Raw genomic sequence first — 13,588 nt, 5'->3', positions numbered from 1 at the left:
AGGACTACTTTTATTTTTGTCTTAAAAACAAAAATGAAAAAACGCCTAACGCGAATGAGTTCAAAACCTTAATTTGCAAATTTTAACCTAATCGACGCAATGATTCGGACCGTAGGGGCGTTGTCAGACAGACAGATGGGAGGAATCAGGGGACCTTTTTCGACTTCTCTACTAAATTTTGTGCGAATGCAATATTTGCAATTAAGTTCCTATGTGTCGAAAGTAAAAATTTAATTGAAGTCCCAAGTGTTTTTGTTTTGAGAGATATTTGGGGACAACCAAATTTTGCACTCACTCAATTAGTTTGAAACAAAATCCATTTGATGTCCCTATCGGTTTTGAGATTTGACCGGCGATAAAAAGGCATGTAAGCAAACACATACAAACTTAGATTGAGATTAGGAGTCACCCAAGCGATTACGGTTGATCCGATTAAATGGCATGCAAAAATATACTTTTTAGGAGTACATCATTGACATTGTAAGGCATGTGCATCATCGTTTCGCTCGTAGTCCTGAAAATATCACTGCTGTAAGTGAAAGTTTTGTCGAAGATTTGAATATGTTGATTCCCCGTCGTTCCCGGAATTAGGACTGTCTTACGGCACATTATGGCGTATTTGGCATTTACGAGTAGATCTACACCTACATCCATATTAAGTCCAGCTCACACAACAATTGAAGCCAGCTGACCATTCACAAAGTCGTACTTGAACAACAGGAGGCGGTGAACGGCGATTTTTGGAACCAAATTTTGTTCAGCGACGAAGCACATTTCTCACTCGGTGGGTATGGGCTGGAGTGCGACCCACACTGATAACTTCCCATCCAGTCTGTCGATTTGTTTTGCTTAAAAGTTTGTCTATATGTACTCGTATCAATTTTTACCAAATTTGCGTACTATTTTTTGTAGATTTTATTTAATATGAAAAAAACGGACTGTTGGATTTTTATACAAAATTTACTGAACCCAATATTTTTAATTTTTGAAAAGCTATTTGAGTAGAAAATACATTTTTACCAAGTTTGTATTCTATTGTATTATATAGTATTGTTTTTTTTAGAGTTCAATTTTTTTCAAAAATTTTATCGAAATAAAATTAGTTTGAAGACAATATTTCAAATTTTTGTAAAGAAATTTGAGTCCAAAATCAATTTTGACCAACTTTTGTTAGATTTTTTTTAGGTTTTTAATTTTTTGTACAAAAACTGTCAATTCGATTTTTTTCACAATTTAACTGAATGTTAACAACAATATTTTTTGAAATAGAAAAGAATCTTAAAGCAAATATCTACAAGTTTTAAAAAGATATTTGAGTCAAAAATCAATTTTTACCAAATTTTGTACATTTTTTGTTTAGGTTTTTATTTTTTGTAAGAAAACTGACAATTCGATTTTTCTCAAAATTTGTCCTTATGTTGAAAACAACATTTTTTATAAGTCAAAATTAGTTGGAAGCTAACCTCTCAAATTATTTAAAAGATATTTGAGTGGAAAATCGATTTTTACCAACTTTTAATACATTTTTTTAGGTTTTTATTTTTTGTAAAAAAAAACTTTCAATTCGATTTTTCTCAACATTTTTCAGAATGTTGAAAATAATATTTCTTATAAGATAAAACAAGTTTGAAGCCTAAACTTCAAGTTTTTGAAAAGATATTTGAATCGATATTCAATTTTTACCAACTTTGAGTAATGTTTTTTTCAGATTTTTATTTTTTATAAAAAAACTGTCAATTCGATTTTTCTCAAAATTTTATCAGATGTCAAAAACATTATTCTTCGTTGCACAAAATTGTTTCGGAGATGAAATCGTATTTTAGTAGTAAGATTTTGGAGGTGACAATTTTTTTTTCAGTTTTTTTTGGTTTATAAAAAAAAACCGTTAAATGGATTTTTTTTCGAAAAATATACTTCTTTGATATCACGTAACAATATATTATATAAAATTTAATTTAAGTCTCTAGCGTTTTTGGTTCATAAGATATTTGGGGTTAGCTAAAATTTTCACCTTTTTTTTCAAACTGCTATGGTAAAAAAACCACTCACGCAATTTTCTTGAGAGCCCTTTCTGCATCTTTCTGCCTTATTATCTGTACAGAATTTATTTGAAATCGATATCTCTTTTGGTTCTTCAGCTATGGAAGACGAAAAAAACGTCGCGAACGTACAACCGTACGTACACACGCACGCACAGATATATTTCTAAAAATCTTTTATTTCGACTCTAGGGACCTTGAAACGTCGAGAAATGTCAAAATTTTCAATTTGACAAATCGGAAGTTAAAATTTTTTTATTTGGTGTTCTGAGAAATCTCAAGTGATTGAAGAGAGGCCATTACATCTACAAAAGACACTTTTTATTGTACTCTTTGGTCCGGAAATGTGATTGGACCTCACTCCTTCGAAAACGACGATGGAACGACTTTAACCGTTTGCCTGCTATTGAAGAATACGACTTTGAAAATATGTGGTTTTAACAAGTTGTTGCTACATGTCAAACAACTCGAGCGAATATGGCTTTATTGCAAAAGACATTTTCTAGTCGCGTAATTTCTCGTCGTGGCGATATTAACTGCACCAAGATCGTGCGATTTGGCACTGCAGAAATTTCGTTTGTGGGGCTACGCAGAAGCTGGTGTTTATGCAAATGAACCCCTCTTGACCACTTAAAAATCAACGTTCGTTAATGGCTGATATACCGCCCAATATGTGTCGAAAAGTGATCAAAAATTACTTCAAACGAATCGATGCTTGCAATAATTCTCATGGTAGTCATTTAAATGATGTAGTATTTCAAACATAATGTCAAGGTTCAAACTATGTATATAATAAAAAAGAAATATGAGGAAAAAAGATATTTTATGTGTTTTATTTACGTTTACTTTTGAAAACCACAAAATGGATAACCCTGTATAAACTATACACCCACTATATGGGATACAAAAACAAATTTAGAACGTCTACGGTTCTATGACGAAGAGTCGTAAAACCTGGTTTGCCATCGTACTACGGACTTCATCAGCCATATTCTCAGTTGTTTTGAAGTGATACAAAAGGTTTCGATTCTTCTTGTCACTTTCTTTTTTCCAACAGCTCAAGTTTTCCACCAGTTCAACTATTTCTGACCAATTATCCAATGTTTATGTATTGAGTTTTACCACTTTAAATGCGTTGTTAAAGCGTTTATCGTTCTATTCTAAGTTATGGTGTATTCAATTTTTAAATTTTAAATGTCAAAAGTTGACAGATGCTTTAAAAAACACTTCTTATTCCTTTATCCTCTTTTAAGACACACAAGTTTGCTAAATATTACTCTTTCATGCAAGGCTATTGAGATATAACTTTTGGAAAGGGTTTTGATGGTTTCTAAATTCATTAGTAGTTTTTTACATACAATTTGTAATGTTTCTTCTATTTTATAATTTCTCTCTTCGATATTCTGTTAAAATATTTATGCTATTTCATACAATTTTAGAAAAATCATCATAAGTCAATAGATTTTATATTTATTAAATTAATCTTAAAGAAAGATGAACTATTTGTGCTGAAATAGTTTCCAATAGAAAAAGGAAAAACGAATTGAGAGCAATTTTCTTCCGCATCATGTTTAAAATATAAAAGTATTGTCAAAAACGGATAATTTTAAGAAGAAGTTAAAATCAAAGTTCGGATTCGAAATCAGCACTTAAAATTAACTCCAAAACTTATTTTTCAAATCTATGAAAGGAATGAGAATTTCCAGAAACTATGTAACCTATTAAAGTCATTTAAAATGTATCTTTGAACTTTGTAAAATCATTGTGCAATCAATTGCTTACGTATATGTTGTGCTTTTTTAGAATGCGGTCATTTAGACTTTATAAATATAAATTTTGTATGGGGACTACTTTTATTTTCCGTCTTAAAAAAATAAAAAGAGGCTGGGATGTTACTCGTATCAAAAAACGGACTGTTGGATTTTTATATAAAAATTACTGAATATCCAAAACAACATTTTCTGTGAAACAAAATAAGTTTGAAGCCAATATTTTTAATTTTTGAAAATCTATTTGAGTCGAAAGTACATTTTTACCAAGTTTTAGTATTGTTTTATTTTTTGTAAAAAAACTGTCAATTTGATTTTTTTTCAAAATTTTATTGAATATTGAAAACAATATTTTTTATAAGATAAAATTAGTTTGAAGCCAATGTTTCAAATTTTTTGAAAAGATATTTGAGTAAAAAATCAATTTTTACCAACTTTTGCTAAAGTTTTTTTAGGTTTTTAAATTTTTGTAAAAAAAACTGTCTGTTCGATTTATTTCAAAATTTTACTGAATGTTAACAGCAATACCTTTTTTAAGACAAGAGTAGTTTAAAGCCAATACCTACAATTTTTTTTTTAGGTTTTTAACTTTTGTAAGAAAACCGTCAATTCGATTTTTCTCAAAATTTGTCCCAATGTTGAAAACAATATTTTTTACAATTAAAAGTTAGTTACAAGCTATTATCTCAAATTTTAAAAAAGATATTTGAGTAAAAAATCGTTTTTTACCAAGTTTTGTTACTTTTGTTATTTTTTTTAGGTTTTTATTGTTTGTAAAAAAAAACTGTCAATACGATTTTTCTCAAAATTTTTCAGAATATTGAAAACAATATTTCTTATAAGATAAACTAAGTTTGAAGCCTAAATTTCAAGGTTTTGAAAAGATATTTGAATCGATATTCAATTTTTACGAACTTTGAGTAATGTTTTTTTGTAGATTTTTATTTTTTATAAAAAAAACTGTCAATTAGATTTTTCTCAAAATTTTATCAGATGTCGTTGCACAAAATTGTTTTAGAGATGAAATCATTTATTTATTTATTTATTTATTGAAATAATTTACAAACTTAATTTATAAATTATTTTTAGAAAGGCATCAGGGTAACCAGACCATATGATGCCGTCTCTTAACTATTTACATGTTTACATTTAATTCAAATTATAATTATCAAATTCTATATTTCAGGTTACTTTAAGTTAAGTAAAACAAAATTGTAAAAAACAAAAATAATTTAGCAAAGTCTAATTATGTTTAATTGAGAAGTGAAAAAAAAAAAAAAAATGTTTATATTTCATTAAATTTTTGGTGAGCGGATGTGGCATCTTTTATGTACTGAATGGATCGTTCATCTGATGGATTCAAGATTTCGGCAAGTTTTTCGGTTATGTTGTCTGATGATACTTCAATTTGGCGGGATATAGGACATTCGACAAGGATATGCCAAACAGAGAGTATCGTTCCACAATTCGAACATTGCTCAGGATCTCCAGCATTATAGTAATGTTGAGTGTTAAACTGGTAAAAGAGCTTGGTGAATTATAGATGTTTCAGAATTTGGTTGTGACTGAATGACTGCGTATGAACACCAATTGTCTTCTTTGTACGAACCTTCTGTGTAGAAGATTCTATCAGCGTTATAGGCAGAGATCATTTCTTGGTGAAGCATTCTAAATATGTCGTCAGCAGTATTTTCCTTTTTGTACTTAGCAAGATTAGTGTTAATGGGAAGTATATGTCTTTTCCAAGGTGGTAGATTACCTCCTAATGTCTGCGTATTATTGAATGAAAAAGAGCTAAGATTGGGAACTATAGATGTCATTTTTATAAGGGCAGATTTGGAATATTTCTTGATCGGTTTTGTTGCGTTAATCACATCTTCAGCAGCCTTGAAGAGGGGATGGACTGGATCTGTAAGTATTTTGCTGACTAGGTTAATTGCCCTTTTTTTTCCAAAGTGTTCAAAAGATTCATAACCTGCTTCTAATCTTAGGGCTTCTATTTTAGTGGCTCTTAAAGCTCCAAAGGCTGTTCGAAAACAATCGTTGATGGCTGAGTCAATATTGCTAATATTTCTTAACGTGGTCCACATAAAAATAGTTACACCGTGTTGGAGGGTACCAGAGACTAGAGTTTTCGCAATTTGCAGTGCAGTTTCTAGATGTGGACCTTTTCGCTTTGAACAGTTAATTTTTAAGCATTGTTCCGTCGTTTAAGCTGGTTAATTAGATTCTTTGCATGTGTGTCCCATTTTAGATTTCCAGAAAAAGTTACTCCTAGTATCTTTATTTCTCTCTTAAGAGGAATGGTTGTTTCCCGTAAAACCAGTGAGGTGGGGGTGCATTTCCTTTTTCGGCATAGATGAAAAGCTTCAATTTTAGATGGAGGAATAATCGCACCAACTTCTTTAGCCCAATTAAACATTGTTAAATCAGCTTTTTCCAAAGTATCTTTTACCTGGGTAGGTTCTCCAGAAGCAACAACGTAAATATTGTCAGCATATACTCCGATAAAGTCGAGATTCTGAAGCGGCTGGGAGAGTTTCACGATAAGCGAGTCAATATATACGTTATATAGGACAACTGAGAGCGGAGATCCTTGTGGTGTTCCATTATCCATTTTCATGGTTAAGGAGTTATAGCCGTCAACATTAACTCGAAAAGTTCTACCACTAATAAATGACATGATCACTGCAAGTATTTCTTTAGGAACGCCCCATTGATGAAGCTGTTTAATAATTGGCACCATCATAACTCTATCAAATGCTTTTTCTAAATCGGATGACATGATAACGCTATGTTTAGTTTTCGATAAATTTCCAGCAAGTGTGTGCTCTAGAAGATGAAGGAGAGTTGAAACTCCTCTTTTAGGTCTGAAACCATGCTGTCCTGGGTTAGCCTTCTCTTCCATTAACCAACCAATTCGTCTAGCAATAATTTTTTCAAAAATTTTTGAGAGAATAGAAAGGAGGGAAATTGGGCGATATTCATTGAAATCATGATGATTTCGCGATGTTTTCGGAATCGGCTTAAGTTTTGCTCTTTTCCAGTCGATATAATGTCATCATATAGAGAGCAAATTCTGTCATATTTCAGTCGTAAAATTTTGGAGGTGACAAATTTTTTTTTCAGTTTTATTGATTTATAAAAAAACCGTTATATTGATTTTTTTCAAAAAATATACCTGTTTGGTATCACGTTACAATATATTATATAAAATTTAATTCAAGTCTCTAGCGTTTTTGGTTCGTAAGATATTTAAGGTTAACCAAAATTTTCACCTTTTTTTCAAACTGCTATGGTAAAAAAACCACCCACGCAATTTTCTTGAGAATTCAAATTTATTTGAAGTTGATATCTCTTCTGGTTCTTGAGCTATGGAGGACGAAAAAAACGTCGCGAACGTACGGACGTACGAACGTACGTACACACGCACGCACAGACATCTTTCTAAAAATCTTTTATTTCGACTCTAGGGACCTTGAAACGTCAAGAAATGTCAAAATTTTCAATTTGACAAATCGGACCCATTACAATAACTTCCTATGGGAAGTTAAAAATTAAATTATCTTTTTGATCCGATCCGACTAAATGGCATGCAAAAATATACTTTTTACGAGTATATCATTGACATTGTAATGCATGTGCATCATCGTTACGCTCGTAGTCCTGAAAATGTCGCTGCTGTAAGTGAAAGTTTTGTCGAAGATTTGAATATGTCGATTCCCCATCGTTCTCCGGAATTAGGACTGTCTTACGGCACATTATGGCGCATTTGGCATTTAGATCTACACCTACATCCATATTAAGTCTAGCTCACTCAACAATTGAAGCCAGCTGACCATTCACAAAGTCGTACTTGAATAACAGGAGGCGGTGGACGACGATTTTTCGAACCAAATCTTCTTCAGCGACGAAGCACATTTCTCACTCGGTGGGTATGTTAATAAACAAAATTGTCGTATTTGGGGTTTTGAGAAATCTCTAGTAATTGAAAAAAGGCCATTAAATCCACAAAAAGACAATGTTAAGTGTGCTCTTTAGTCCGGAGGTGTGACTGGAGCTCGCTCCTTCAAAAACGATGGTGGAACGACTGTCACCATCAATGCGGAGCGTTATGATCATAAGATAACCGACTTTTTTTTGCCTGTTATCGAAGAATACGACTTTGAAAATATGTGGTTTCAATAAGACGTTGCCACATGTCACACAACTCGAGTGAATATGGCTTTATTATTTATGTCTACTTTTAAAACCACAAAATAAAAATCCTGTATAAACTATACACCCAGTATATGGGGAACAAAAGCAAATTTATTTAGCGAACGCAACGGTTCTATGACGAGGAATAGTAAAACCCGGTTCGTCATCGTAGTACGGACTTCATCAATCACATTTTCAGTTGTTTATCTTTTTCTTTTTTCAAACAGCTCAAGTTTTCCACCAGTTCAACTATTTGAACTAATTCCCCTTACAATCTTTTAAGACACCACAGTTTGTCACAAAAGTATATTTTAGACCTTTGGACTATAATCCCCTTACACTGTGATTTCCGGTACGGTTTTTCTTTTGACAATCTTTCTCTTTGCATAAAATTTAAAATGTCCCTTTTAAAAATAAAACTACATATTTTCACGTTAAATTCGTTACTTTATTTTGATTGCAGCATAAATTTCTTATTTCTTTAAATTTATTTTAATTAGGTACTTTTATTTGAATAAAATAATTTATTTATTATTTATTTGAGCAATTAAATTATTATTTTTTTAAAGACACGAAAATACGATATAATATTTCAATGCAGTGTATATGTATAATATTGAAATGTTTTGTTATGCTTTTAATTTGTGTTTCATTTTTTTTTATGTAAATACATATTTAAATAGGTTTCACATTTGTTTTTGATTTATTAAAGTAGCTACAGTATAACACATTTTCACATCTAAAATAGACAAAAATATAATTAAAAATAAATAAATTACCACTTAAAGTCAGATTGATATAATTTTGTTTATAATGATATTTGTAGGTAATTTAAAAGGAAAAATAAATATTTGTTTTAAATATTTAACAATTCACAGACACATTTATGTATTTTATTATTTATTGATAGTTTTAGTCAAAAGTCGAAAAATAGATTAATTTATTTCTTCCATGGTTTTATTTGTTTTTGTATGGCTTATGGAAAGATTTTTTTAAATTTTTCTACAGTTTGTACATAATTTTTATTAAATTTTAGTTAAAATTGAAGAGGTAGAGTATAAATAAATTATTTTTGTATATGAAATATTACTATTTTTTTTGTTTTTTTTTGTTTTATATATTTAATAATAACAACAACATTTTTTGATTGTATAGAGTGATACATAACAATTATTTAAAAAAGATTATGTAGTTTTCTTTTACGCGCCTAGCATTCGCTTGACCGTATATCCAGGTACGGAGTAAAAGAATAAAAGTAACATTAACGCAAGACCAGCTATTATGAGGGTCTTGAGAATGGCCCATTTGTAGTTGTGCCATACAATATAACGAATCGATTTTAGTGGATTCAAGAACCACATAAACGATGCATCTGGGCGGCTATAAGGGATTAAAAAAGAATCAAGGTAAGGTATTTCTTTTGAGATAACTTCAAGATCATAAAATACTTTGGCTTCTCCAGAGGGTCTGGTTCATTGCGTCCAAATCCTGCTGGATTCTGTTCGGCTTCTTCTTTGCTTAGCAGGTGGAACTCAGCTTCGACTTTGCCAGTCAATTCCATTTCGTCATTTTGTTTCTTTATGAAGAAAGGCCACCAGCCTCGAACCCGCTTCTGTTTGAATATATTGATTGTTGGAACGTCCGTCTTAAGCATGTCTAGAGTGCACAGTTTTGATGATTTAGCTCCTCGAGGGAAACGTGTTAGGTTAAAGGAAATTGCTCCTAAGTATTAAAAATAATATTGCATTTATTTTGACAATTTTGAAAAGTGAAAGTCTTACCAAGAAAATCATCAGCTGAGAAATGATCAGCATCCCAGACTTGCAATTCGAGTCGGGCAGGAATCTTAACCTCTGTTTCGTCCCAGCTGAACAATGATTCCCGTCGTGATAAGACGATTCTTTCTTCAGCTGCCAAATACTCAAAGGGATAGATGAAGCGCCAGTTAAAGTTACCCTCACCTGTGAGGGAACGGTAGTGGATGTCTGTGGATTGAATATCCTGCGGTCCCTTAAGCCATCTAAAAACAATGATTAAATTTTAGAAAGAGTCTCTTTTTGAGCATTTATATATATGAAACTCACCCTTTAACATAAATATCAGACATCTTTTCACCGGTAAAGAATGCATCATCTTCGAGCACCACATCATCGGTATTCCATATGACAATTCTAAGTTCGTATGCTTTTGGTTTCCTTGGTGAAATGTCCACTGATGGCCCTGGAAGTGGCATATCCATGGGGAACATATCAACCCACATTTCTAGCTTGCCCTGTTCTATGCCTGGCTTGTCCACATTGTAGAGAGGCCGAGATTCGATATGTTCCGGAACGATCTTAAAATTTGGAGATTTAAGTGATTTGGAAAGAAAAGTCTCAAAAAACTTACCTTGCATCCAATTTTTGGAATTTCACTCCATCGATGAAGCACACCTAGAGCTAGATGTTCGTCACGATTCTTGCAAGTTGTAGGCCCGTTCCAGGCAATCACTTCTTCTTCGGAGAATGTCATGCAATACTTGCCAATTGCAACCCGATCTTGGAAATAATGTGGGATATCTAATTTGTTCTCCTTGCAGAGCTTAGAAAGGATCTGTGTTGGTTTCATGGGATCCCTCCATCGGTTGTAGCCAGTGCTGGGAAAAAAGAGTAAAATAATGACTAAGCAGCTGAATCTCAATAGCTTCAATTCGTATACTCTTCATATTTCATCGAAAGGCCACAAGTTGCTCGATGTTTGCTGTAGAAGCGGTTCTCCAGATCGATTCGTGTTTCCCCGATTAAATCGTCCGAACCAACCAAATCCCAATCGAATATTTGCACAGTTAACATTGAGTCTTGGGGGAATGTAGCCTCCACCTCGAAACATTTCCCGAAAATTGGATTCAATTGTTTGCTAACATAATTCTCTTTATCGGAAATTCTCTTTCCACCCAAATGAAGGACAACATAAGGATCAGCTTTGCCATTCAAATCCATCGGATGTAAATCAGTTGCTTTGATAATATAGACTCTCACCAAAACATGAATTGGATCATTGGCGGGAAGGGAAGAAATTGTTGGTAGTTCCATTCCTTTCGGCAGTGGAAGCTTATAGACTTTAATGGCTCCTTTGAAGAAACCAACCGTTCGATTTTCATCTTCCATTGAATCACCGGTTTTTTTGCCTCGTAAAAGTGCAAATGCATGAAGCCATTCTCGGAAGTGATTGAATTCCGGTTGAGCCTCCAATTCGTTTGGGAAAATCTGAAAAGAAAACTCATCTTATTTGTAAATTGAAAAATCAAATTATTTACAATAACAGAAGAAATTTCACACGATTGAAGTTGAAAAGTTACCAAATGCTAATAAATACATAAATTAATTGCACAGGAGTTGTTTTAAAGAAAGTATTACATTTATGTGCAAAAAATATCAAGGACACTGAAAATCAAGATGAGTTTGGGAACACAACTATTCGTAGCCTATTATATGATTATATATAGATATGTTGTATAGATTGTATACAGTTTTTGGGAGAGCGAAAAAAAAATATCAAACACAGATTCATTGGAATAAATATAGTTTGGGAAAATGTTTAAACTAAAAAATATTATTCATTTCTTTGCCAATTATTGGTCTTAAGATGGATGATTCCGGTAATTTTTGGTATTTTATGTTAACATAAGATATTTTGCCGTTTGAAGTTATCTTAGCAACACACATTTATTCTGAAAATCTTTGAATAGTTTTGAATACTGAAACTTTCAGAACGATTTTGAAGAAATAAGAATATAATATTAAAAATCATGTTGTACATATAGTTTTAAGACAGTATTTTTTTAATTAGAAAAAGTTGGTAAAAACCCAACATTTTTGACTTAGTACGGCACACATAAGATGAAAAAATTGAATCCAATGTTTTTTTTTCGAAATAGCGGTCAATGAAGCCAATATTTTTGATGAAACTGTTGAATTAAGTTTACTCAATTTTCACTTATTAAGCTAATATTACTAGACTGTAATTGTATAAACAAATTAAAATTTAGATTCTTGAACATCCAGCATTTTGTAACATAAAAATTTTGGCTCTTGAAAGTATTCATGGCGATTATTTCTTTAAGACTTAAAATAAAAGTAAGCTCCATATACATTTTTTTGGTCAAAAATAGAAAATTTAAATTATCTTGAAAATTAACTGACTTTCTCTAAATTTTCTTTTCTTAACTTGGCTTCTTTCAATAAATAAAATATGTTTGTATTGCTCCAGAAGGGAACCCTCCATTAAACCGTTATTTTAATTTTAAATATTCTCAGAAACTCATTAACAGATTTCAATATTTTCTTTTATGGACAAGCTTTCGTGTTTAGATTAAAAAAAAACATTATTTTTTTTTTAAATTCGATGTGTTGAAGACGGGTTAACATATTTTTACAAAAATCAAATATAAAATTTATGTACATATTTATAAAAAAAGAGTTGAAAATTGTAAGTTAAGTAAAGCTAGTTTAACTCTCAAAATAGATCAATATCTGGAATTAAAAACAAATTAATAATAGCAGATGATTTTTTATGAAAAATTGTACGATTTTTTAAATAATTTCAAATCCAAAAATTTCAATACCAGAATTGGGCTTTTTCAAAATTCATGCATCGAAGAATTGAATACTCAAACGAATTTATTCTCAACTAGAAACTTTAAAGATGAAACTCTAAATAAAAACGGGATAATGTTGATTGAATTACTTGAAAGTTTCGGTTTTTGGGTCTTGAATGGTGTATCGAGAAGTGATGTTTGTACTGAACTGACCTTTGTGGGTGGGCAGGGGTTATCGATTTTTGTGCAGTGAATGGTGATTGGCTCCAGGCTATTAAAGATTTTGAAGTATTATTAGCAACTTTTACGTCTTATTTACCAATTCTGATGAATGTAAACTTCTTGCATGAAACACATAGCCCAAACTTAGAAAACCCAGAAATAAATGGTTTGATTCCGAATGTATGAGGTTCAGAGAAAAATCATTCGCTTTAAGATTTAATTTAGACCATTTTAAGTCTGCATATCTGGAAGCTAACAAAACATACAAACAGGCCTGTGAGGCTAAAAAATTAAATTACGCACTTAATTTAGCGACCAGCTTAGAAATATGTAAGAATTCAAAAAATTTTTGGTATAATGTAAGGGAGTTGGGTGGAAACAATCGTATGTCTTCAATTGTATTACAAGCTGAAGTTCTGGCATCCCATTTCCAATCCTTCTAGACATGTCAAGGTGACTTGCACTTGTTTTGTTACGCTTGCCCAGATACAGTCGATAATTTGCTTGATTCTGTTATGGTCCATGATGAACTGGAACTTGCTGCACAATAAGTCCCCAGGAATTGATGCCATTCCCGTTGAATTTCTGAAAAACTCATCTTTAGAATACAAGCAATATCTTCTTTCTTTTTACAACAGCTTTTACGATTGTGCTTGCATTCCCACGAGCTATAATAAAGCTGTTATATTTTCAATATTTAAGAAAGGTGATGCTAGCTTACCTGCGAATTACAGAGGTATTTCAATATTAAATTCCATCAGAAAAGTTATCAATTGGGTAGA

At 31.7% G+C, this 13,588-nt stretch overlaps 1 protein-coding gene across 3 annotated transcripts in view; it reads right to left on the bottom strand.

Moving 5' to 3' along the window:
* Positions 1-8,493: 8,493 nt before the first annotated feature.
* LOC129944220 (otoferlin-like) overlaps positions 8,494-13,588 on the bottom strand; it is a 199,237-nt gene continuing 194,142 nt past the window's right edge. For 2 of the 3 annotated variants that reach the window (XM_056053515.1, XM_056053514.1), the window contains exons 23-28: positions 10,706-11,253; positions 10,397-10,643; positions 10,093-10,343; positions 9,790-10,028; positions 9,457-9,730; positions 8,495-9,388 (exon numbers count right to left, since the gene is read on the bottom strand). In XM_056053515.1, coding sequence (XP_055909490.1) covers positions 9,208-9,388; positions 9,457-9,730; positions 9,790-10,028; positions 10,093-10,343; positions 10,397-10,643; positions 10,706-11,253 — 1,740 coding nt within the window. In that variant the 3' untranslated portion in view covers positions 8,495-9,207. Of the gene's footprint in view, positions 9,389-9,456; positions 9,731-9,789; positions 10,029-10,092; positions 10,344-10,396; positions 10,644-10,705; positions 11,254-13,588 lie in introns of all 3 variants that reach the window. The other variant, XM_056053516.1, reaches the window with a different exon arrangement.

This window comes from Eupeodes corollae, chromosome 2 (assembly GCF_945859685.1).
Source record: "Eupeodes corollae chromosome 2, idEupCoro1.1, whole genome shotgun sequence".
Taxonomy (NCBI): domain Eukaryota; kingdom Metazoa; phylum Arthropoda; class Insecta; order Diptera; family Syrphidae; genus Eupeodes; species Eupeodes corollae.
The sequence above is the reverse complement of the archived record's forward strand: the minus strand, read 5'-3'. Positions and strand labels throughout refer to the sequence as shown.